Consider the following 23,163-nt stretch of genomic DNA (forward strand, 5'->3'; position numbering starts at 1 on the left):
GGGGTGTTGATAGCTAGAAGCCTTGACTCCAGACTCTGCAACATGCCTTACTTCATCACTGCTTTATATATACCAAATATTGTTGCTACTATTTTGGGCTCAGAAGACAAGTAGTGTCTAAGTGAACTTGTTTGTTCTTAGTTACTTGAAATTGCTTAAATGAGATCTTACAAATATGGAAAAGATATCTGCTGTTCCTTCTGGTTTTAGTAAAAAAACCCCATAAAATGATGTAGGCTACAAGGTGAAAGTAGTTCCATTTCCTATGAATTGGGACTTCAGTTTTGGGGTTTTTTGTTTATTTGGTGAAAGTTCCAGGCATGAGAACCCCTAAATGCAGCAGGTTTTGCTAGGGTTAGCTGTAATGATCATCTTTTGAGGCTTGATAAAGGAGAACTCACAGGAGGAACTTTGTCCTTCAGGGGATGATAAGGCTGAGAACAGTTGCCCTTGTACTTTGATTTTCTTAAAGGCAGTAGGACATCTTTGACCTTAAATAAGGATCTGAGTTGAACAGTCTGCCTGAAACCAGTGTAATAAACCTTTGAGCAGTTGAATTGTGGTGTAAATGGCGCTCACTTCTTCAAACAAAACCCAAAAATACTTTGAAAACTCGGTAACAATTCTCAGGTACTGCTGGAAAGTGTGTCAGTTTGTAGCAGCCTTAACCTAGAAAGAATAGAACTCTTGGAGAGACAGAAATGTGCATTGGCAAGTACCTTGGGTTTGAAGGATTGATTTTGGAGATGAAGTGGATCTCATTTTTCCTGTAGATCCTCAACGCTTTCCGAGGGCCTGATGGGACACCTGTGAAGGACCTGCGACTGAAAGATTACAGCTCAGGTGAGAATGCTCTTCCAGTGCTTCCTAGTTTCAAGGTGACAACAGGGTATTTTTTACACCAATATCCTCTTAGGCAATTCGGTTAAAGTCTTACATGCCCTAATTGCAGGTCTTTTTTAATGAAAATGCCCTCTGAGTTTTGTAGTTTGTCCTCTTGGCCTCAAAATGGATGGGTATACTCACTGCTGCCTCAGAGGTAAAGCATGTGTCCAGCTGCCTCTGGAGAGGTGTAGGGGCAGCAGGAAGAGCACTAAGGCTGTTCTAATAGCTATCAAGAGTAAAGCTGTGGGACAGCAGGTTAATTTTTCCATAGTTGTTTTTAAACTATTATTAAATCCTTTTGGAATGTTCTAAATCTTGTTTCTGAGGTGGTCTTACTGTGGAACAAATGCTGCACAAATAGTGTTCTCAGGAAACCTGTTCCATCATAACATTTCTCCTTCAGTAACCTGAAACTGATGCCCTGCTTAGGTACGAAGACAGGTTAAATAAAAAGACAAAGTAAGTTTTATAAGCAGATATCCAAATACTGGATCTGGATTGTCTTCCTCATTCAAAGAATAAAGTTCTGCTGTACTTCTGATCAGTGTGTATAGGATTCTGAAGAAAGAAATATTTTACAAGGCTGCTTTGTGAAAAAGTTGTACTGGAACAAAGATGTGCGATGGTAGGAGGGGTGAGTCCTGGGGATTGGTGTGGATAATACTAGTAGCATATACCTGGAAACTGGTATTTTATTTTAAACCTAGGAGTGCAGAGGCTTCTACATTCATCAGTGCTTTTTCATATTTTCTGTATGGGTTGTACGTGAAGCAGCTGGAATTCTTGGTGTCAATACATTATGTAAAGGCTTCCAGTGTGTTGAGAAACTGGGGCAGTGGGGTATTTGTGTATTTTTGTTTCTGGAAGCTGTCAAAGGAGATTTCACAACCTTCTTAGGACCCTTTGAACTAAAGAACATCCCTGTGTCACGTAATGTGGCCTAACAAGCAGGGCTTAAGGGGCACAGTTAGTCTTTCTTGCTTCCTTTCCTCTTTCCTAAGCATATTTCACTATTGCTGTCGTCACCCACACAGCACTAACTGCAACACAATAATTGCAACATGCTCCTTTCTTTCCTGTGCTGATGAGATTTGTCAGTTGTTTTGGTTTTTTTTCCTTCTGAAACGTGTCACTTCAGTAATAAATCAACTTGAACTGGAAATTTCCTTGTAAGTCTCTCCCCATGTACATTATTAGGACTTACTGCCCTCATTAGAGAGCTGCTGTTCCTTCCTTCCCCTTCCCTGTTTCAAAGGCTGCTCAGGATGAGACGCAGTGTCTGAAGTTCTGTGCAGAAGCTCCGGTCTGCGGGTGGTCACATGTGATGCGAGGGCTGCAGTTTTCTGCTGTCTCTCCAAAAGCTGCATTCTGTTCCAGGCTGTCTCTTCAGCTGCAAAGTTGGCTTTTTAAAAAGTTTTTCTGGCAATTGTGGGGAGGCAAAGAATGAAGTTAAAATTAGCTCGTGTTTTATGAGCTGTGTAAAGCTGTTGTTTAACCGTGTCCAGTCAACATCAGTCATTTAAGCGGCGTAGCTTTGTTCCAGGTTACGTGGAGGCTCTGAAGTCTTTGTTTTGCATTGTGTCCTGAGGCTGCATTTAAACAGCTCTCTGATCCTTCTTGCACAAGATGGATGTGTCTAGGGCAATAAAAGCTTCCTGCATTGTGAATACTTCTTTTAGAAATTGGGTAACTAGAAGCTGTAGTAAAATTAATCCAGCTTTTTCACATTAGCTCCTCCTAGAGAAGTGTATAGAATTAAATTAATATTAACTTCTGAAAGGATAAACCTCTGAAACTAGAGGCCAGCCATGGGCTGAACAATGCTTTTGTGATGGGGTGTGTATGTAAATATCCATAAGAATTAACTTTGGATTACTGATCTCTCTGGGATACACCTGCACTGCTGTGTCGGCTCGGTGGGACAATGGCAGCCTGGCTCAGAGGAGCACGTGCTAAGCCAGTCTGAGTGGGTTGTATATTTTTGAGTGCTGTCCAGAAATGTTAAAAATAACATTAATCATGAGTATGCATGTTGAGTGTGTTTGAGAGAAGAATGCCTGCAGCTGTGGGGTAACAATAACAGCCGTAACAAATAACACGCAATTAACTCAAAATAAGTGAGGTTCGGATCAGTTTCTCAAAAAGATAACGCTTATCATAAAGCTTATCTCAGCAGCTTCAGTGTAATGATTCCACTGTATGATCTTTTACAAAACTCTTTCTGGTCTGGGGAAAAAGATATGGTTGATTTTTCTTGGAAAAAGCAGCTCAATTTCTTTATAAAGCCCCTTTTTTTTACATACCCTGTATGTGTGAAGGAAAGTCTATTTTCACTGAAGGCTGTGCTGAGAATGGAACTCTGTTCTTAATATACCTGGTGTGATTCTGGTATGCATTCAAGCTGTTGATTCTTTGGATTATTTTGTCTCTGAAGCCCACAAACTGAAATGATGGCTAGATTTTAAACAAGGCAGTGAGAGACCTTAAGAAGCGGCATAGTAATTCTATTTAAATCAAAGAGGCAGATATTTACAATGATAAAATGTCAAAGTCAGACTTTATAGTATTACCCTAAAAGACATTAACTTGTAATTTCCATCAGTTAGATTTTTGAGTTGATGCCTGTATGTTCAGACTGTAAGTGCCAAATCCATTTTTGGGGGGAGGAGGGCTTCTTCCAATGTGATGTGCAAGCCTTGGCAGAAATAACTGTATTAAATCTTTCAGCTTGCGTTCTCAAGTGTGGTTGGTTGTGTCTGTCCAATTAATCTTTGCAAGGAACAAACCCTGAGGTGACCACGGAGCCTTCTCAAAGACTGTCAGCTGCTTTGGTGTGCACTATGTCCTGGAGCCTTGTGTGGAGGCAGAGCATGGGTGTCCCAGTGCTCCTGTAGGTTTCTGTGGTGGTGACTTGTCAGCAGCTCTCTGGGAAGGGGTTGTGAGCTCCTCTATCCCATCTGAAGGTGCTTGTCTCTGCTTGCTGGGCTCTGGGCTTTCATGTGGCTTTACACCATGGTGTCCCCTCCTTGGAGGTGTTAGTGCAGTGTGTGACAGCACTGGCTGCTCATGGGAATGGGGTCTCTCCTCCTCCTTTTACTGTCCATGCTCCTGCCTTGGTGCTGACTGCCAGGAACGTGAAGCTGATCCCTTTTGATCTTTAAGGAGTCTAGCATGAACACACCTTGCCCTGGTTTTGATTTTGATATTTTAAACTTGCCTCCTGCCTGATTTTCATCAGGCTTTATTTCTACTTCCCTGACTAATGTCAGACATAAGCCTGAGATCTCATCTTGAGGGTCTGATACGCACAGAACTCTGGCTGAGTCACTCACGTGTGCCCTGGAGAAGGAAGCACATGGAGCCAGCCTTATCTTAAAGGGCTGCTTATCTTAAAGGACACTGCAGTGATCTCCAAAGTAATAAGTGAAAGCACAAGCCACACTGAGCCTTCTGTTCAAATCTTTCTCCTGGATGCAGCATGCAGTGGGACAAGCTTGGAACATGTGTTTTCCAACCAGGATTCGTGTTAGTGTTGGTACCAGCAGCTGTGAAAGCTGTTCTGGGAAAGTGAGCCTGAGAAATGGCTGGCAGCCCACAAGACTTTTCTAGTTCACTCCACAAGCCCATCTGGGGAACTGAGAAGAATTTTTGCTGGGCTGGGAGAGCCTGCTGGAGAATGGACTCTCTCACTGGGGTGGAGAGGAGCTCTGAAGTGGACCTGGAGGGACCAGGTGAGCTGGATTCTAGTCAGGAGGAGCAGTGAGATCTACCCCAGCCCCTTTATGTACTCTCTAAATTAGTGCAGCACTTCAGAAATTGGGAGATTTGGGGGTTTTAACCCTATTCTGACCCTTGCAAATACTTGCTTTTGAACCCTGGGTGTGTATGTGGGAACACAATACAGCACCCCTGAGGAGCAAAGCACCTGTGGAGCAGGAATGCCTGGAGCAGGTAGAAGCTCCCTGAACAGCAGTAATGCTTGGGGCCAGAGCAATGTCACAGGACACAGGTGACTCCTGCTAAAGGACAGGCTTCTTCCTGTGCTGAAGGAACACCCAGGAAATGTAGTGTCACCTGAAAACATCAGCTGCTTTATGGCAGCTGCCTGCTCCATTTTGAAAAGCTTTTGTTTTAGCAAGTATTATTGCCACTAAATGTTCCTTATTGCTTGCTCGGCCACCTTCTTGCCCTGGCGTTCATGTTCTGTTTCATTTCTCCAGACCAGCCCCTTATGTGGTGCTTGGAACTGCTTCCCTTATCCCTCCCTGTGTTAAACTTAAAATTGCCTCGGCCAAGTCCTACAAGAAACTGGATTATCTTGCTTGTTCTCTCTAAGCTCTGCCGCATTGGTGCCCTGTTAAATATTAATAAGCCCCTTAGATAAATCTTTAAAAGGTGCTGCTTTTTTTTCCCCTTCCAAGTTCAGTCTATCTTGTATATCACAACAGTGAATCATTGGTTTCAGGAATATATCAGGAAGCCTCTGGAATTCAGAATTGTATTTTTCAGTGTTATATTTTGCTAAAACTCATAATCTAAGACTCCAGAAGTTTCCAGCTCATAATGGAAAAATTGGTGCAGATTTTTTTTTTTAAATTGGTGCACCTCTCCTCAGTAGGAATAAGTTCTCCATTTTCCAGGGCTGGAGTGCATTCCAAGGCAGTGAGATCACCTTTCCCTTGAGGCAGACCTGGCTGTGCATTTGTCAGGCCCACACATAACAGGGTTGTAGCTTCCTTGCTGTGTTTAGTTAGGACAGCTCTTGGAGGCCAGAAATGCTGGCAAGATGCTGCTCCTGCCACAGGTGCCATTGTGCTGCAGCTCTCAGCCTTATGCAGCCTGGGGAGGTGAGCTGCTCCTCTGCAGGGGGAGGGAGTGTTTCTGGAACTGTGCCAAACAGAAACCTTTTTGTTTCCTTTCTGGAGTGATGCAGTGCCCAGGGGGAAACCCTTCCACAGGGTGGGTTTGTGGTGAGCTGGTGGCTTCCCCATATGGAGGGCTTGGCACCAACCCTCTGGACTTAGATGAGGACTAGGTGCCACAAGGACTTGGATTCTTGGGTTTGGTACAAAGCACACGCTGTGGGTTGCTGTGGGTTGCTCTAGCACATGCTGTGGTGCAGAGGGGCATCTGGCCTGTTGTGCTAATTATACAGAGGACAGCTTGGCTCACCATCAAGGCTGCTGCTGATGCAGCATAGGACAAATAATCTCCTGTTGCTGTGCTTAGTGCTTTGCACAGTGGTGGTTGTGTGGGCCAGTCTGCAGCATCAGCCATTCCTCAGGCATGCAGACCTCAGGCACTGAGGTGACCATCCCTGAGCTCATGAGATGCTGTAGCACACATGGGGTTTCCCTTTGAGGTGTGGTCAGATCCCCCAGTGATCAGCAGAGTTCTGCAGACTGCAGGGCTCACCTGCCAGGACTTGTGGAAATATCTTCAGCACTGATCTGCCTGAACCAATTGAGTCTAGCTTGTAGCTAGACTAGCGTGCCAAGAACCAAAAAATACACTTAGCTGGAATTATTCCGTGGTCATCAATAGCAGTCCTTGCCAGTTTTCCCAGCTGTGTGGACAGTAGGCTTTTGGCTTGCCTTGCTTGGTTTCAGGGCACTAGTGCATTGTTTCTTGGAAGCAAAAGGTGTTCTTGCTCCTCTTTCCTTATCTGTGATGTGGTGGCTTGGGAAATAAAAGTACAAATCTGGTCTAAGTCAGTGTTTGTCATGGTGATCAGCCTTGGTTCAGAGTTATAAGGCCTATTCTGAAAAGGCAACAAGCACATCCATCCATAAAACATGCTCACAGCCTTTTTGACATGCAGAATCCATTTTTACAAAGGTGCTCATTCCTTTTGCATCTCTGGAGCAAAACTTCAAGCTTTGCACAGTGTACTGACATTACCTTGATTACTTTGTGCTGAGATGACAAGTCATATATCCTGGAGACCAGGTTCACATTAGCAGCACTTTAAAACCAAGTTCCTGGGTGGAATATCTTCCCAGGTATGCAGCTCACAGTCCTCTCTCATGGAGTCTAGTGAAAGCGCCAGCATTCCTCAGATTCCAGGTTTCTGTACAAACATAATGTGATACTTTGTCTTTAATAAAACTACAGTGTGTACAATCTTAGCATTGGGGTTTGTTCTGTCCTCTCCTTTGTGCTCTGTATAAACTATCCTCCTTGGACCAAGAAGGGTTGGCAGCCATTTGGGCTCTGAGTGTAGTAATTCCTGTAGTTGATGGATGGAGCTGCTGGTGTCCACCTTTGGAGTTGTCTCAGGCAGGTCCTTTCTGTGACTTGTTTTCCAGGATGGAGGAAGGAGAGTGGACTGTAGTGCTCTATCTTTCAGAATACAGCTCTGTTTCATTTCCTGTGGTTTCACTGTTGTTCTCTGTCATGAATGAGTGTGTAAGAGTGTACTTCTTTACACAGAGGGATGGCAGGAAGTGACAGGCCTTTTCCCAGCAGCAGGTGTGGCTTGTAAATGCTCAGCCTTTGAAAGGGATTGGGAATATGGCTTGTTGCAGATTGTCCTGTTTATACTAGTATAGCTCTTCAGCTTTAGTAGCTCTGAAGAACAATTTATCTGTGCAGTAAAGAGATCTGACAAATTTATGGATGCTCAGAATCCACCAGCTGCTATTGAGAGAGCTCATGATTTTGGCTTCTGTGGTAGCAGAGATAGATTGCTGCCGTCCCTGCCGTGCTGCGGGGGTGCCCTCCAGCTTTTCAGACTGGTTGGACAGATTTATTTCCTCTGCCTGCCTCGGAAGGCACTACTTTGGTGCCCATCCTCACTGCAAAGGCAGTGCCTGCTGAGTGAACACAGGTACAGCCACCCTGAGCATGTCCAGGAGCTCCTGTTTTCTTGGAAGCATGAAGTGTATGATGCCTCCTAATAGCAGCCCAATGTAATAGCACAGAGATCCAGAGAAAGCCCTGTGTTCTCCAGTATTATTCACTCTGGTATGAGTGAATAATAACAGACCTACATCTGCATCTTTTCTTGGAGGAAACAGGCAAATCTTGTGCGTGGGGTCATGGGCACGTTGCCAAAATCTCCCACTCTGGAGGTAGATCTTCCTTTCAATCACATAATGGCAGATTCTCTGAGAACAGGGTGCACAATCCCTGTCTCCATTACCTGAGCTCCCAAAGGTCAATGTGTGAGACCACAGATTCCTTCAGGGATGCAGAGGTCCTTCATAGTCTCTCCCTGCTTTATGCTGTGGCTGTCCTTGGAGCAATAGAACTTTCTTCTCTAGCATGGGTGAAACTCTGTAGAGTGTTTCCTCAGCTGCTCCCTGCTCTGCCAGCTGTCTCTGGAGGGAGCAAGCAGCAAGAATCTCCTGCTTCAGCTGCTCGCCATGGTTCTGCTTTAATGTGCCATTTCTCTGAATCCCAGAAGTCTCCAGAACTGCAAATGCTTTTCTTCTGTGGTAGATCTGTCTTATCCTAGGGGAAAAACACAAGGCAAGTGTTGCAGTGATGGTGGGGAAGCTCTCTGCCTAGGAGACTGCATTGCATCCATCTGCCCTGGGGCTGCTTGGCCCTCCTGGCAGATGCAGGGACCTCCACCACGCTGGCAGGGGGCCCAGCTGCCCAGGTTAGTGTAGTGTCCTTTGGTGAGCTGTTACATGGAGTTACTTTAATGGGAGACCATCTTCTTGTCCTGGGGGAGAAGGAACAGCTTTGTGTTGCACCAGAGCAGCTGGGGGTTTGTCACAGTTGTTTCTGCAAAGGCTCCCCGTGGACATGAGGTGACCTAATGCCCTAAGCTTGCTGGGGCCATGCAGGAGCATGGCTGAGTGCACACTCATTCCTAGGATCAAGAAGCTGGATTGCCTCTTGGATTGGCTGCCTTTGTCATGTTGCCATCCTGCCTTCTTTCCAAAACTATCTTTGCTTTGGCACAGAGAGGGCTGCTGTCACTACAGGATCTTTTCACTTGGTCTTCTGAAACTCCAGAGATATTTTTTTTGTCTTCACACTGCTTACAGCCCCTATGAGAACAACATTATGGTTTTCCTTTATTTAGATCTTTGATATAACAAACTATGGTGAAGTAACACATTACTATGTGTCAGTTGTTCAGTATAAACTGTGTCTGTATAGAGACAAGACTTATTTTAAATCTCAAGTCTTTGATCTCTATATCTGAAGCCAAAGAACAGTAATTTTAAGGCAGGCTTTCAGGATTTTTAGCCAAACTGTTGCATGCTAGCAGGGACCCTCCATTTGCTGTCAAAATTCACTTTGCTAAGACACGTCTGTTTCAGAGGCAGAATGTTCCTTATTCCAGTGCTCACAGAGCAGCTTCCTGCAGCTCTAAATGTGTCCCTACTCCTGAGTATTAAGCGTTTGTGCCATTTTCAGTGCAGGAGACAGCCGAGCATGCTTCGGGAGCATCCGTAAAGGATTGTATACATAGAAGCACTTCAGGGAAAGCAGAAGTCCTCTGCAATCTATGTGCACGCTCTCCTTGCATTCTGATTTCATCTGTCGTACACAGCCTGTGGTACTGGAGACTTGCACAGCTGAAAGGAAGTAGCTAAATAAGGTACAAGAGTCCTTTTACACAGTTGACCTGAAACATGGGGGGAGATGAGGACATGCATGTTTGGTGGCTGTGCTAGGGCCAAAATCTGGGGAAGTTCAAGTGTTCCTGTTGGAAAAATCATTTGGACAGTGTAGCTGTGCTGCAGCATGCTCAGAGGTTGTGTGGGGGAAATACCACACAAGGATTTCTTTCCTTTTTGACAGAGTTTATGTGGATCATATATATACTTCTGCAAATCATTACTCCATTCTAATTTCTTGTACATCCTGAAACTGTAGTATTGTACTGATCAATAGGTGAAGAAGCCAGAATTTAGATGTTCATGTGAAACCTTGCATGTGAGGTGAGGCCTCTTTGAGTCAAAAACTCCACACTGTTCTTCAGCAGTGGTTTTGCTTTGCTGGTTTGATTGCATTGGTTTTACATCTATGGCCTGAAGAATACCAGAGGGTGTCCAAGAGCTCTCACTCACAGGGGAGCACTGCTTACTTTGGGATGCCTATGGAACCAGTTCCTGCCATTAGGTGCCTGGCCCTGTTCCTCCATCAAAATCCCATGCCCTGCTTCTGGTAACAGCACCTAAATTGTTGGCATTCTGACAGGCAAACTCTGTGAAAACTTTAGCAACAAAAATATCCAAGCTCAGCAGCTGCTACACAGAGCTGAAGCAGCCCTATGGAGGAGGCAGGGAAGAGGCACAACAGCAGTTGGTGGCAGGAGCCTTTGTAGTTGCTCCCCCTTGAGAACCAGCTTTGAGCCGCTTGGTTTTGTTTCAAGTGTTGTCCTCTGGGTAATGTGATTGTTGCAGATGGTGGAAAATTCAGCAGCCATTGCGTTTTGGAGGTGTGGTGCCTTTGTTCCACAGGCTTCCATTTCAGTTGCCTCCCTGGCCTAGGATGGGAGGATGCTCTGGAGGAGCTGGGGGCAGGGGGCAGAGCAGGAGCAGCCGCCCAAGGCTGATGTTACTCCGTAGTTCTCACATCCTGAGTGTGCTTGTCAGATCCGTGCAAAGCTCTGGATCTGGGGGAGGGGAAAAGTGTCAAGCCCCCACACATCTTCAGCAGTGGTTTTCAGCGAGTGGCTCCAGGCTGCTCTCTTCTTGCATCACTACTTCAGTGCTGTCTGTGCAAGGACAGCTTGTGGTGAATTCCAGAACGCTGCGTCCCTCTGCGAGCCAACCACAAGAGCTGAACGTCTGGCCTGGAGCTGCATTTTGGCAGGATATGGGGCCCATGGTTATTGTTTTTGTACATGTTATTGCTGCTCTGTTTGTGAGTTTGGTGGGGGAGGGCAGAGGAGGGGAAAGTGCAGAAGGAGAAATGTGCTGGGCTTCCCCTTAACTGTCTCCATGCAATGCTTGGAATGATCCTCTGGCGTACGTTCCTCCAAGCGTCTGAGTTTTGTATCTCTGTGTAACATTCAGCCTTGCACTCTCAGTTGTGTCATGCTGGATTAAATCCATGTCTAAACTACTCATTCCCTTCATGAGGACTGGGATGTAAACGTCCTCTTATTTCAGAGTAAATAGAATGAGAACTTCTGCAATCTTGCTTTGTGTTTCTCATGAGGTCTCCTACACATGGAAGTAAGACAGTGCTCTGATCTTGCCTTGCTGATTACAGCAAGCTTTCAAAAATCCTCTCTGAAGGGGAATCAGGAGCCTTATGGGCTGACAAATATCATTCATGCAGCCCTTCTCTAAACAGAAGGGAAAGAAGTGACTCGAGAGTTGTGGATTTGAGTAAGGCTTTAAAAGGTACCACGTGAGGCTGCACTCTGTGCATGGAGAGGCAGAGGTGTCTGCCCGGAATGCAGAGCAGTCTCCCAGCAAGGGGCAGCACTGCTTCTGGAGAGCAGCTGCCTTCTGCAGGGAGGAGAACTCCTTCATTTTCAAAATGTGATCCGGTGTGCCTGTACTGCAGAGCAGAATGGATGCTGTGGGAACAGCTGAATCAATTTGGTTCTGTCAATTGTGCCAGCTGAAACCATACCTCTAGTTCCAGGTGCCCACTTGATGTACAAATGTCAAGTGCCTGTAGCTGCCTTCCACCACAGATGTTGTGCTGCTGGACTGCATCTTCCACTGAGCTGAACAGATTGATAAATATCCATTTAGCATAATCATATTGACTAAAATAATATGGGAAAGGGGAGTAAATTCCTCTATGAGATGGAAGAGGTGCTAGATTCAAATTGGAGCCTTGTTATTAGAGGCAAAGGTGCAAAGTCAGGATTGTGTTGTTTGAACAGCGTGCAAAGAGCTCCCAGAATAAAGAAAAAAGATAAAAAAATCAGTAGGGCTTGATGATGAAATAATTTTGTGTGGTCTGGTCTTTGATGTGGTAAAGTACAAAGATGGTAAAGTGAGAGAGAAGGAAAAACTAGAGAGTGCAGCAAATGTTCTTAGGCAGAGGCTTGAGGGAGATGGGGGCTGTTTCCCAGGATGCTGGAATGCCTTGCCTGAGAGGAGCATGCATGGAGTTACCTTTTCGTAGAGGGCTGAAGCAGTAGGAACCAGATACACACCTGGATTGAAAATAGTGGAGTTGAGATGTGCATCGTTAGGAGGAGGGAACACAAACTCTTCACCAGCAGCTAGGTGCCTAAGGTGGCACAAATCACTTGCAGACCAGCCTTCCTCTGTCTCCAAACCAGCTAAAATAGTAGCAGGAGGAGGGAGCCAAGCCCTCTCATTGCTTATGCCTGCGTAGGATCATCTCTGCTCATGATCATCTGGAAGGTGCTGTTTTGGAGTGTGGTGGCCTTGACACGTGAAGGGTGAGGCTGTGACTTTAGGTTGTTCCTCAGCACTCGAGATCTTGGGGATAGTTTCAACATCAGGGATGGATCTTGAGTTGGTCCTAGATTCTGTATTGTTCACCCTGCACTTTACTTTGGGACATAATATTTCAGTGCAGGTAACTGGAGTACACAGTTAAATCAGTGGATCCCTTCTGCAGTGACAGAGATGACAGCTTTCCAAGGAGTGAGAAGAGTAAAGGCTCTGTAGTTTCTTGAATCTAAACTTAAAGCTCTCACACCCTCTTATGTGTGCAGTGATATCTACACCAAAATGAGAAAGTTGGAGTTCTCATTCCTGCTCAGCTGCACTTTTTCATAATGCAAGGGATTGGACTTCAAAAAGTAAGCAGGTGTTGAAAGAAAAATAGCAAAGGCAAAGGAATTGTGTTAGTTCTTTCTGAAATATTGCCCAATTAAAATGCTGGCTATTCGTGTAAAATACATCTGCAGCAAGGTACTTGGAAATGATTTATCAACACTTACTTTGGAGAGTGCTGCCTCCAAGGTAGCACAACATGTGAAACTGGCAATGGAAAGTCACTAAGACTTAGAAAAAACAAACAGCAAAGCAATTATTTCTTGCCCTAAGAAAGGGTGTGATTGTCACTGGGTTGTGTAAGGGAAAGTGGGAACACTACTATTAATGTTCGTGGTAAACTGCACAGTTAATCATCATCCAGCTAGTCCTTGGTTTCTTTCTTTTTCATTCTGAGGTAGAGGGGTGGTGGTTAGAGGGCTTGTCATTGGAGGGAAAGGGAAATTGATTATTTAATGTGGCTTTCTGTATGACAAGGCACTAACATGACTCCCGTCTGTATTTAAATGCTGTCCCCAGGTTACGACTATGGCTATGTCTGCGTGGAGTTTTCACTCTTGGAAGAGGCCATCGGATGCATGGAAGCCAACCAGGTTGCTTTACAATTCGGTCAATGCTGCTAGAAGATTTTAAATTTTTTTTTTTTTGGTGGGGTGGGGGAAAGCCAATGAGGTTTTTGTGAAGGAAGATCTGTTCTTGTATAATACACAACACCGCGGTTTAAATGTTGCTGTTACCAGAATCTTGTATCAGGCTTAGAAATGCCAGCGGGAAAGAGCTGCTGGACACCAAGTGGTCTGCCCTCCTCCCTGTGTGTGTCAGCACGCTGGCTGCAGGCAGAGGCTGCTGGCTGACAGACTCCTACTGCAGGTTTGGACCCTGCTGTTTTTGTGCTCACTGGGATGCAGTCGGAGGAGCTGTGCTGGCAGTGAACGCTTCCCCCGGCTTTCGTGCACACACACATGCACATGTGACTGTAGGTGCATACCCTCGTGTGCAGCTCTGAGTCAGCTGTGACTTGAGTGCTCCACTTTGCCATATGCCTTGTGTGTGGGAGAGATGCTTAATTGTGCATCTCCCCCATATCTGTCCTGTCCTTTGGCAACCCGGAGCTGCAGACACAAGGACTACCCTTAGGTGCAGTTGAGCCTGGTAAACCTGAACATTTCCAGCCCTTGAAAGGACAAAATGACTGAAATCCCCAGTAACTATTCAAGAGGGGCCTTTACTCTGACCTGGTATTTGAAGCTAGAGCTGTTTTCCCCCATGCAAGAGCAAGATGCATAAAATTTGTTAGATAAAACATAGATTCCCATCTCATACTGCCCTCCTTGTGCCTTGGAACTGCAAATGATGGATCCCTCAACAGAGCCAACTTCTGATCCCCCTTCCTTCACCATATCCCTTAAGTCTCTTTTTTTGCTGCTTTCTTCCTCCTAATTTGCCTGAGTAAGGATTCATATCAATTATCTTAAGCCTTTTTACCTGAATCCTGGGTCTTGCTGTCATGGGAGGAGAGTTATGAGTCAGATTCAGAGCTGTGCATCTGCAAAAATGTACTTACAGTTAATGAGTCTTCACAGCTGGGGTTTCAAAGGTCCCACTAAGCGCTCGCATTTGCCTCTATTTTCAGTTACAGAGGTATTGCAACTTACAAAAATGTTTTACAGAAATAATTCTGTTGCTGGGAAAGAGCCTGGCACATTCCCACCGAGGTGGTGGTGAGAAGCAGAGAGAGAGAAGGCTCCCAGAATTAATTATTACTTTTACCATCAGTGACAACTTTTATTTTCCCTTCCATGTTTCTACAATTCCCAATTTATTTTGTTGTCACTGGAGAATCTATAATTATAGATGGCACTGCTTTTAACTGAATGCCTCTCCATATTCTCTCCACCATTCTGCTCACATGAAATAAGGTCTCCCTATGCAACAGCAATTCCCAAGTATCTGGGAATTTGGGAATCCCTCTTTTTCTGATTGTTGATACCTGCTCTGCCCCTTCTATATAGAATTGGGCAGGTGTTTTAACTTGGTCAGGTTTGGTCCATTGCTACAGCAGAGAGCCTGTAGACACCAATCCTTAGACTGAACTGAGTGCCTGCAGGTGCCCAGTAAATCACTGCACACACATGCATGGGAAGAAGCTCTGGCTGGTGTTCCACTGCTGCTTACACTGACCTCCCCAGCATCAGTTACAGCAGCCATTCAGGTTGGGGAATACTTTCCTGGCCTTCCCTTCCGTGCTAGTTACAGGAGTTGAGGTGCCAGCTTTAGACACCTGGGATGTGCTAAAAACAGACAAGGTATGAAAGTCTTCCAGTTTTCTTCCTGCTATTCCTGGCTCTGTGTATGTGCAGACGAATGCTGAAAGATGGAGTGCTTGGAAGGGATCATCTCCCAAGCTTCCCTATGCCAATCTTCATCATGTTTTAGTAGACCTACAGTCGTTAGTAATTAGAGAAGTTGGAAATGTGGGGTAATCTGCTTTTGATTGAACATGAAAAAGAGCCCTTGTAATTACAAAAAAAAAATTTAAAAAACCCCAAAAACCTAGTAATATTTGTACCTGATATACTGCAAAGGAAATAGGTGACTTTGAAATTCTCAGTAGGAGACAAATAGAGATCTTCAGAACGGGAGTTACGAATTGTCCCTAGAGAACAGATATTCCACTTCAATGACTTCCAGGGTAGAGTTGCAAGATCATCTCCTTAGAGCGAGAGTCTGCATTTTTGCAAGCTGCAAAACCAAAAACCTGTGTTAGCTAAGACACAGATTCTTTGATAGTTCAGTTATTTTCAGAAGGTTATCAACTGTCCCTGTCAAATTCAGTCACTTGTGAGAGCATAAATAGCAAGTGACATGCTGGTCCCTCACTAGTCAACCTGCCTCTTTCTCAGGCATCTAGAGGCTGGGAATAAATAGCTTATGCAAAACCAACATTTTTGATGCTGTTTAATGCCTGTTGAACTGCCCCTGCCTGAAGAACAATTTGCTACATCCCTGTATTGTATCATTCTGATATTGTGAAATCCTTTTGTTTTACTCAACACACACCAGCACCCACTTATGATCATTGCCAGACTTGCAAACTACAGATTTACCAGGTTCAACTCCCTCCATTCAGTAAATCTTAGCATATGTACGTGACTGCTGAGATTTGAGGGGGCTTTTCTGTTACATACATTGTGATAAGGAAACACCCATATTCTGTGTTGCCCTAATTTTGCAGGAGAGTTTCATTCCATGTGTATTGAGTGCCACAGCTAAAGTAATGACAACAGGCCCCTTATTAATTGTTTTGACTCGTTGATTGTTGCATTGGCAACTTATTCCAGTGCCCAGGTCCCACCTAATATGCATGGAAGGTTCTGGGTTGCAGTTATTCCCAGCGTGGAGGTGCTGGGCACAGGGCTGGATGAATGAGGTGCCAGGTGCTGCCTCTCCCCCTGGCTTTGTGGGGGCTGTGCCCTGGCAGGGCAGATGAGCTGTTGATTTGTTGTGCAGAGCCCAGATCCAGCCCTCACAGCAGCCTCATGGCTGGTGATGCTCCTGGTGGCCTTTTGTTTCACGGTGGCTGTCACTTGAGTTGTGTGAGACCTTTTCTGTCTGCGATGAGCTGCTTTTCTGGTGGGGAGAAAGTTATTTGGAATGGAGAATGGGGGTTTCTGGCTGCTAAGTCACACGATTTCTCCTAAATAATTTTCCCTCCCTTATTCTCATTTCTGAAAGGGTGTGGTGTGGCATTTGGCGTTTCTTTGGCGTAGCCCCTGGTGTAGTAGTGTTCCTGTCTGAGAGCACCAGGTTGGCTTCTTGGAAGCAGCTTTGGGAATACATCCCGTGGCTGTGCTTGTCCATAGGCATGGGATCTTATGGCATTCCTCCTTCATGTGTAGAAAAGAACAGGTGTAACGAGCATGTTACTTGGTGTGAGAAAATCAGGTGGGAAACGAAGCACCCTTTGTGTAATGTTGTGTGTCATAAAGGCAGGAGGAGCAGAAAAAGGAAGGAGCTTGTCTCTGCTGCTTGTACATTTTAATTCTCTGAGTGTTTTCACTGAAATGGAATTGGTTGTTATACATATGGAAGCAAGAGGGTTTTTTTTTTGAGCTCAGGAGCAAATGGTTTGTCTCAACTGACTCTGTAGTATTGTCTCCAAATCTGCTCAGGCCTCAAACTTAGCAACACTGGCTGCATTAATATTTCCTAGCTTGTTGCTAGTAACTAACAACTTTGTAATCCTTTCCTCCTGTTTCTTAAGCAGGAGGGCAACAGGAGAGCTATAGCATGAACCTTTAAAAATGCATACTCTGTACATTATTGTGCAGGTCTCCAGGCGTGTGCTGGAGTGGTTGTTCAAGACTTGTTCTTGAGCCTTCCTGCACTGAGGCTGGCACTTGTCAGAGCAGTGCTCCTGCAGTGCTGTGCTGGTTCAGCTTGCTGAGCACACCATCTCAACTCCCTGCTTGTTTTCTTACTGGAGAGACTAAGAGGGATTCTTACTGGGTTTGGTGGGTGCTCACTTGAGCATGTCCCACTCCTGTGCAACTAGAAACATCAACTGTGTGTTTCTCCTGCTCTGAGCCTGTTTCCCTGTATCCATTCACTGCAGGGCCTTTCTGTATTCTGTGTGAACAGAGCTTCTGGTGCAGATCAGATTTCACAGGCTTTTCACTGTAGCTGTTGTGTTAAAATCCACAAGATGCTGTGATAAGCAGGAAAAGCTTAGGACTTTCTGTCCTGAAAACATTTGCAGTAACAAGCCACAACTCTGTATGGCTTCCCAATTAAATAAGGAAGGAGCATGTGCTTATCCTGAGAATGGAACTTCTCCTGTGACCTGTAACCTTGGGATATTTATTGAAGCCTGTGGTACAGGGAGTGTGTTGCAATTTGTAAAAGAAAATGTGTGTCCAAGCATCAAAACTAATTTTTCCTTTTGGTAGAATGTGCCTAATGGTGGAGTGTGGAATTTTTTTTCTAGAATCTGCCAGGTTCTCCCTGTAATGGAAGATGACACCTGCCTCAAATGCATTTTCACGGGCTGTCTGGTATCCATCATTTATTCACTTGACAATGTTACTCTGTCTCTTTAGCTTTAACCTGCCGTTGAGGGTGGTGATGGCATGTCCACAAATACACTGTGTGTTAGGCAAGGATGCTGGAGATGGCGTTGCTTTTGATCTGCTCTGCTTGGATCCACAGGTGGCATTGTATTCTGCTTTTCTTGTTACATATTAGGTGTGTGGATTTTGCTCAGGTTGTGTCATTAGCACACCTCCTTTTCCCCTGCTCCCTTTGACTCCCATGAAGCCTGTCCTGCTTTTGATTGTGGATTTCTAGAATCTGCTTTTGGAGTATTCCACTTTGAGTGAGGGAACAGCTTGTATACCTAGGCAGTTTCTTCTGTAAACATCCTGATGGTTTGGGAAACATGCACATTGTGGAGGAATTTTTATGAGCCACCTGACCTATGGAAAGTTCTCTCCACAGGCTAGTGGATGAGTGGATTTCCAGGCAGCACAGCTGATTTGGTTTTTTTTTGTATCTGATTCAGTGTGTGACCTTGTCAGGAGTTCATCCTTACATCACAGAGGCGTGACATGTTGAGTCAATAATTTTTTCATTCCCTCGTGTGTCTCACTGATCACCGCGTTGTACCGGCGTTTAACTGCAGCCGTCAGCTTTTGAGATCAGTATGGAAGCCTGCAGTGGGGAGCTCCTGGAGCTGGGCAGACCCTTGACTGTGAATAAGCAGTTGGATCTGCCTGCAGTGACCTGTGACAGGGCTGGTGTGTGGGTGTACGTGTGTGTATCCTGCAATGAAGCTGTGATAAATGCACTGCCTGTTTGGAAGGACTGGCTTCATCTCTGCGTGCTGCAGAGACCTTCCATGGGCAGAGAAGGGAAGCTTTTGTTGTAAAATGTAACTGCCAAAAAGTGCTGAAAATATTTCTCTGGACCTTTTTCTCTTCTGTCTTCTGAACATCTTCTGTCATCTCAGCTCTCCAAGCCGTGTGAATCCTCTTAGTCCCTCTTCATTTGGCACAGAAGGTTGTAAGAGATCTTCTGCCAGAGACTTCACACACTCTTCTTTTCAGCCAATAGTAACTTCCCATCAATGTGTTTTCTCCAGCCCTACCCAGATAAAAAAACTACAACCTCCTTCTTGGCAGCTCTGTCCTGCCTTGCCTCGAGAAGCAAACCATGCCACCCAATGTGTTTTAAAATAAGTTCACTTTTCACTAGAAGTGTTGTGAAGCTACATCTTCTTGCTCTACTTGTGTGATTCCCAGCTTGCCATGTTCCTCCACCTCCCTGCTCATATTCCAAAATCCTGTCCTCCTTTTTCCTTCAGCCTCACCTTACCCATGTAGTGGGGACTTGTGTGTGTTTGCTGCTGCTGAACTGCTGCTCTGCAATGGGATTGTCCCAGAGCACAGCTTCTGGGTGAGCTGGCTGGAGCATGCAGCACATGCTTAAGTGGGACTTCCTCAGTGTCTCTGATTGCTGCTGGGGATGTGTGGCCCAGCAGGGTTATGTCAGGACTCAAATATTGCTGTATATTACAGAATTATCTATTCTGTGTGCTGAGGTTGGCTTGGGCTGCTGTATAAATAGGTTGTTTCACATGAAGCATCACTCTCTACCCTTCTCTAAAATAAAACTGCTTTCCCTCCTGGCCCCTGCATTTCTGTTCTGATGATGGGTTTGTTGGAAGTTTTTTCCCATTGACATTAACAGATCTGTGTGATGATGTAACTCTGAAATAACCATTTTTTCCCTATAGATTATAAACGCCTTGTTAATTAAGTTGTTCTCTGGTGGATTAGATTCTGTTTACAATGCCAGGAGCTGGAGGGAATAATTGTGATTTCCTGAAATTTGTTTAAATAACTTGATTTGTGAGTGATTGACAAGACAGGTGTCCAGTGCTCTCTGGTTGATAAGCTGTGTGATCTGATATATCAGTACTTGTGCTGTATCACTCACAGCTGCTGGGCAGGAAAAGGTTGGATATTGATATTCCCTGCACTGGTGGCTCAAAGTGAGGAACCACCATGGGACAGCCAGACTTTGGTCATGCCCAGCACTGATGTTGTAAAAATGGGGATACTTGAAAGCTTCTGCTTGTGCATGCAAAGTGCAGTGTGTACCATGGGTAAGTCTGCCTCTGCCCCTTCCACAGGGCTAAAGTTGTGTTGTAGGGGACTCATTGGCAGAGCATTCCCGAAGAAATTAGCTTTGGTTTGGTCATTTTCAGTACGCAAAGCATTTTCCTGAGTGATGAGGCATCCTGAACACTCCTCCTTTGAATTCGTTTCTAGGTGAGATCTTGCCTTGAGCTAGGAAAGATTTGAAGTAATCTTTGGATGCATGGGCAGGATACAGATGGCACCCTGTCTCTGTAGCTGTCAGGTCCTCTCCTCCTAATGTGTTAATGGAACAATTGTGAGCCAGTGGGGAAATCTTAGTCATAGGTTATGGTATGTGTGCTACGTATAGGTGCAGTTTCACCTTAAAACAGAGCCATGGTTTACTGCTGGCTGCTCCTTCTCACAGACTGTATGTTTTGTAATCGAGTTTGCATTCATCATTAGTTGATTTTCTGTGAAGATCTGTAGAGAGTTTAAATATATCCCTGTGTCACCATTTGGAAGGTGTGTGCCTCGTAGCCTCAGAGTGCTTCAAAGGAACATGGTAAATCAGGTGTAGGACAGACTGTGTGGTGCTGCAGTTGATAGATTGGGTATGTGGTCAGAAGGGGATTTTGGATTAGGATGTAAAATCCCTTGATCAAGCTCCTGTATGAAAGTAGTAGGACTCATGCCACTAATTTGCTTTGATGCTTTTGAAGTCATCCTCTAAGTAAGCTGGTGACTAACCAAACTGCAGCTGCACTCTCAGAAATTCCCTCTGTACTCTTAGAAGTGGACGGTGCTGATGATACCACTGAAGTGTCTTGAGGGAGATGAGCAGGCAGTGAGAGGGAAATGTCTGGACGGGTTCAGTCATGAATCAAGACATCTCAGTGAATGCACCACAACTTTCATTTGCAGAGTGAGACCATTTTCTGTCACGGTTTTGCCATAATGGTTTGCACAGGACCCGTCACTGAGAACAAGGTGACATAAATTGTTGGGCTGAGTCCAATGAGTCCTCAGCCTCATTCCAGCAATGTCGAGGGGAACACTAGATATGTTTTACAAGCATATGAGCCAGATTATAATGCTAGGACTCCATCTGGACTGTTTTGATAAGTGGGAGCACACCAAAATGTTGCAGTTTTCATTTGATGAGTCGTTGTTGTGAGCTTCAGCCTCAGAACTGTTCGTTCATGCTTTTGTGCTATCTTAGCAGCGATTGCTTTTCCAGTATTTGATGCACTGCTGGTGTTGGATTGCTGGAACAGGAAGGTAAAATGTTGACTCCAGAGCTGGAAAAAAATGTTGAACTGCACGCTTCCTGGGATTAAGGAAGAAGGCAGAACCACTGTTTCCTTCTCTTCAAAGAAATGGTCTACCCCTCTGTGGAAATCATGTATGCTTTTTGTGTATGTAGGGTTTTGATAGTGAGAGAGATCTGGAATTCCTTTCAGATAAGGATTTTAGTCTGTTTTCTTCCCAGCTGGGTTTGTATTGGACCTTTCCTAATTTAAATAACAGAAGTTTGGCTATCTGGCATTGGGGTTCATTCCAAAGGAGTACATTGCATTTTGCTGTTTTCTGCTTGGATTGTGAGAATCACGCGAGTAAAATATTGCATTCAGATTCAAGTTTGAAGATGCAAGATCAAAGCTCTGGCAGTCAGCAACTTTTATTTGTGAATTTCTGTTTCCATTTGACTGTAACTGGGTTGTTAATGTTCCTGTCTAGAAATGAAATTATTACAGTGGAAAATGGGGGCGGCACGCCTAAATGGGCTATTGTGTCATTATCCATCAATCACAGGCAACAAGGAAACAGGTATTTAACTCAGGAGGACACAGAGTTATTATCCACCCCATTCCCCTGCAAGCCACAGGGCACCTTCTAGACTCTTATTAAAGCTTTAATACCTACAGAGAGCACAAGAAACACTGTGTGCTGCAAGATCAGAGATCAGGAGTTTCACTGTCATTCTGCATCTGTGCAGGACCAGGAAACACAGGAGGGGGAAGAGCCATGAGAGTGCTGGCAGGCAAAATCCCTCTGCACTGCTGAGGAAAGGCACCAGCTTCCCCAGTCCTCTCACATGTGGGGGAGAATTTCTTCTTCCATCATATCAGGGAATCTGTGAATGGGACAGCCACTGACAGGTCCTCAGTAGCACTGTGTGACCAACTTACTGAATCCTGGCTACAATTGCTCCCAGAAGAGGGTTGTGTGGGAAAATCTTGGAGCTGTTTTGTACTTCCGTAGGACGGAGGTGGAAAGTTCTTCCTGGCTTCTGCAGAACAAAAGCTATCAGATGTAAAGGAGCAGTCTGCCTGAAGGTTTATTTTGTGGTGCTGTTGCACTGTGTGTATGTGTTGACAGCTACCAGATGTTGCATCCAACAACATGCCTCCTGCATCTCCATCCTTCAGGCCACCTGTAAGTTCAGTTAGTTATGCCTCCCACAGGATGAACAAACAGCTTCTGAAGGACAGGGGTCTAAAATCAAGTGTATCATGTAAGGAATTACATTTTTAATGAGGGTCAGAGTTATAAAGCTGTAAACATAATATTTAAGTATTTAAAACTCTGAAACTGTCTTTAGAACAAGAGAATGAAAGTAATTTTCTCCTGTTTTCATAGACAACAAGGGAAATCTTCATTTTTTGTGATGTACAGTCCATGTCTAACAAGGAAATTAGCAGTATTCAGATGGGCTTTATGAACCAGATTTGAGCCAGGATGGCATTTAAAGCCCAAGCAAACATTTGATGTACTTTTCCATCAAGGATCTCAGGAGCAGAGTTAACAGAGAAAGTAATTTTAAGTCTTAAGAATCCCAAGATGTATTTTCATACACTTAATACCAGGTTGAGAAGTCTCTCTAAGAAGCTTTCTCACGGTGCAAAGCTGTACATTAATGATATGATGACTAAGGTATTTTACTGTTTATAGCCCTAAGGTTTTGGAAGCGTGAGTGATTCTTCCCAACCTGTGATATCACAGGAGGGGAGTGCTGAGGTGCTTTGCATTTTTTTCTCTTGACAAGCTGTTGTTCTGGGCCTGGTTCATGTGGAAGTGGTGTGTCTACTGCCACTGCTGCCTTCTCTGTCCTTTCCATTAACTCAGCTCATCTCTTTTTCTTCCTTCCAGTGTGTACTGGGCACATCACTAAATGTGAGAAGTGAATTCCAGAAAGTTTCACAGACACCTCCTGATAACAGGCAAATGATTGATCCACGTGGCTCTAAGAGGAGCAGCTGAAAGCATCACCTCTCTGGTGCTCCAGTGCTTGCTGCAGAGAGGTGAGCAGCACACAGGGAGCTGCAGGCAGTACCCTGTGCCTGGCTGCCCTCAGTCTGCACGGGCCACTCTCTGTCCTGAGCCACCAGGTATTAAATCCCCAGGAATTAAACCCCACAGGGGGCTCAAGACATAATATCTGAGCCACCCACTACTGT

At 44.9% G+C, this 23,163-nt stretch overlaps 1 protein-coding gene across 3 annotated transcripts in view; it reads left to right on the forward strand.

Annotated features, from left to right (window-relative positions):
* RBM6 (RNA binding motif protein 6) overlaps nucleotides 1–23,163 on the forward strand; it is a 58,077-nt gene that overhangs the window by 9,024 nt on the left and 25,890 nt on the right. For all 3 annotated transcript variants that reach the window (XM_039733900.1, XM_039733902.1, XM_039733901.1), the window contains exons 5-6: nucleotides 774–843; nucleotides 13,083–13,156. In XM_039733900.1, coding sequence (XP_039589834.1) covers nucleotides 774–843; nucleotides 13,083–13,156 — 144 coding nt within the window. The remainder of the gene's footprint in view (nucleotides 1–773; nucleotides 844–13,082; nucleotides 13,157–23,163) is intronic.

The sequence above is a fragment of the Passer montanus genome, unplaced genomic scaffold (genome assembly GCF_014805655.1).
Source record: "Passer montanus isolate IOZ18808 unplaced genomic scaffold, ASM1480565v1 scaffold9, whole genome shotgun sequence".
NCBI lineage: Eukaryota > Metazoa > Chordata > Aves > Passeriformes > Passeridae > Passer > Passer montanus.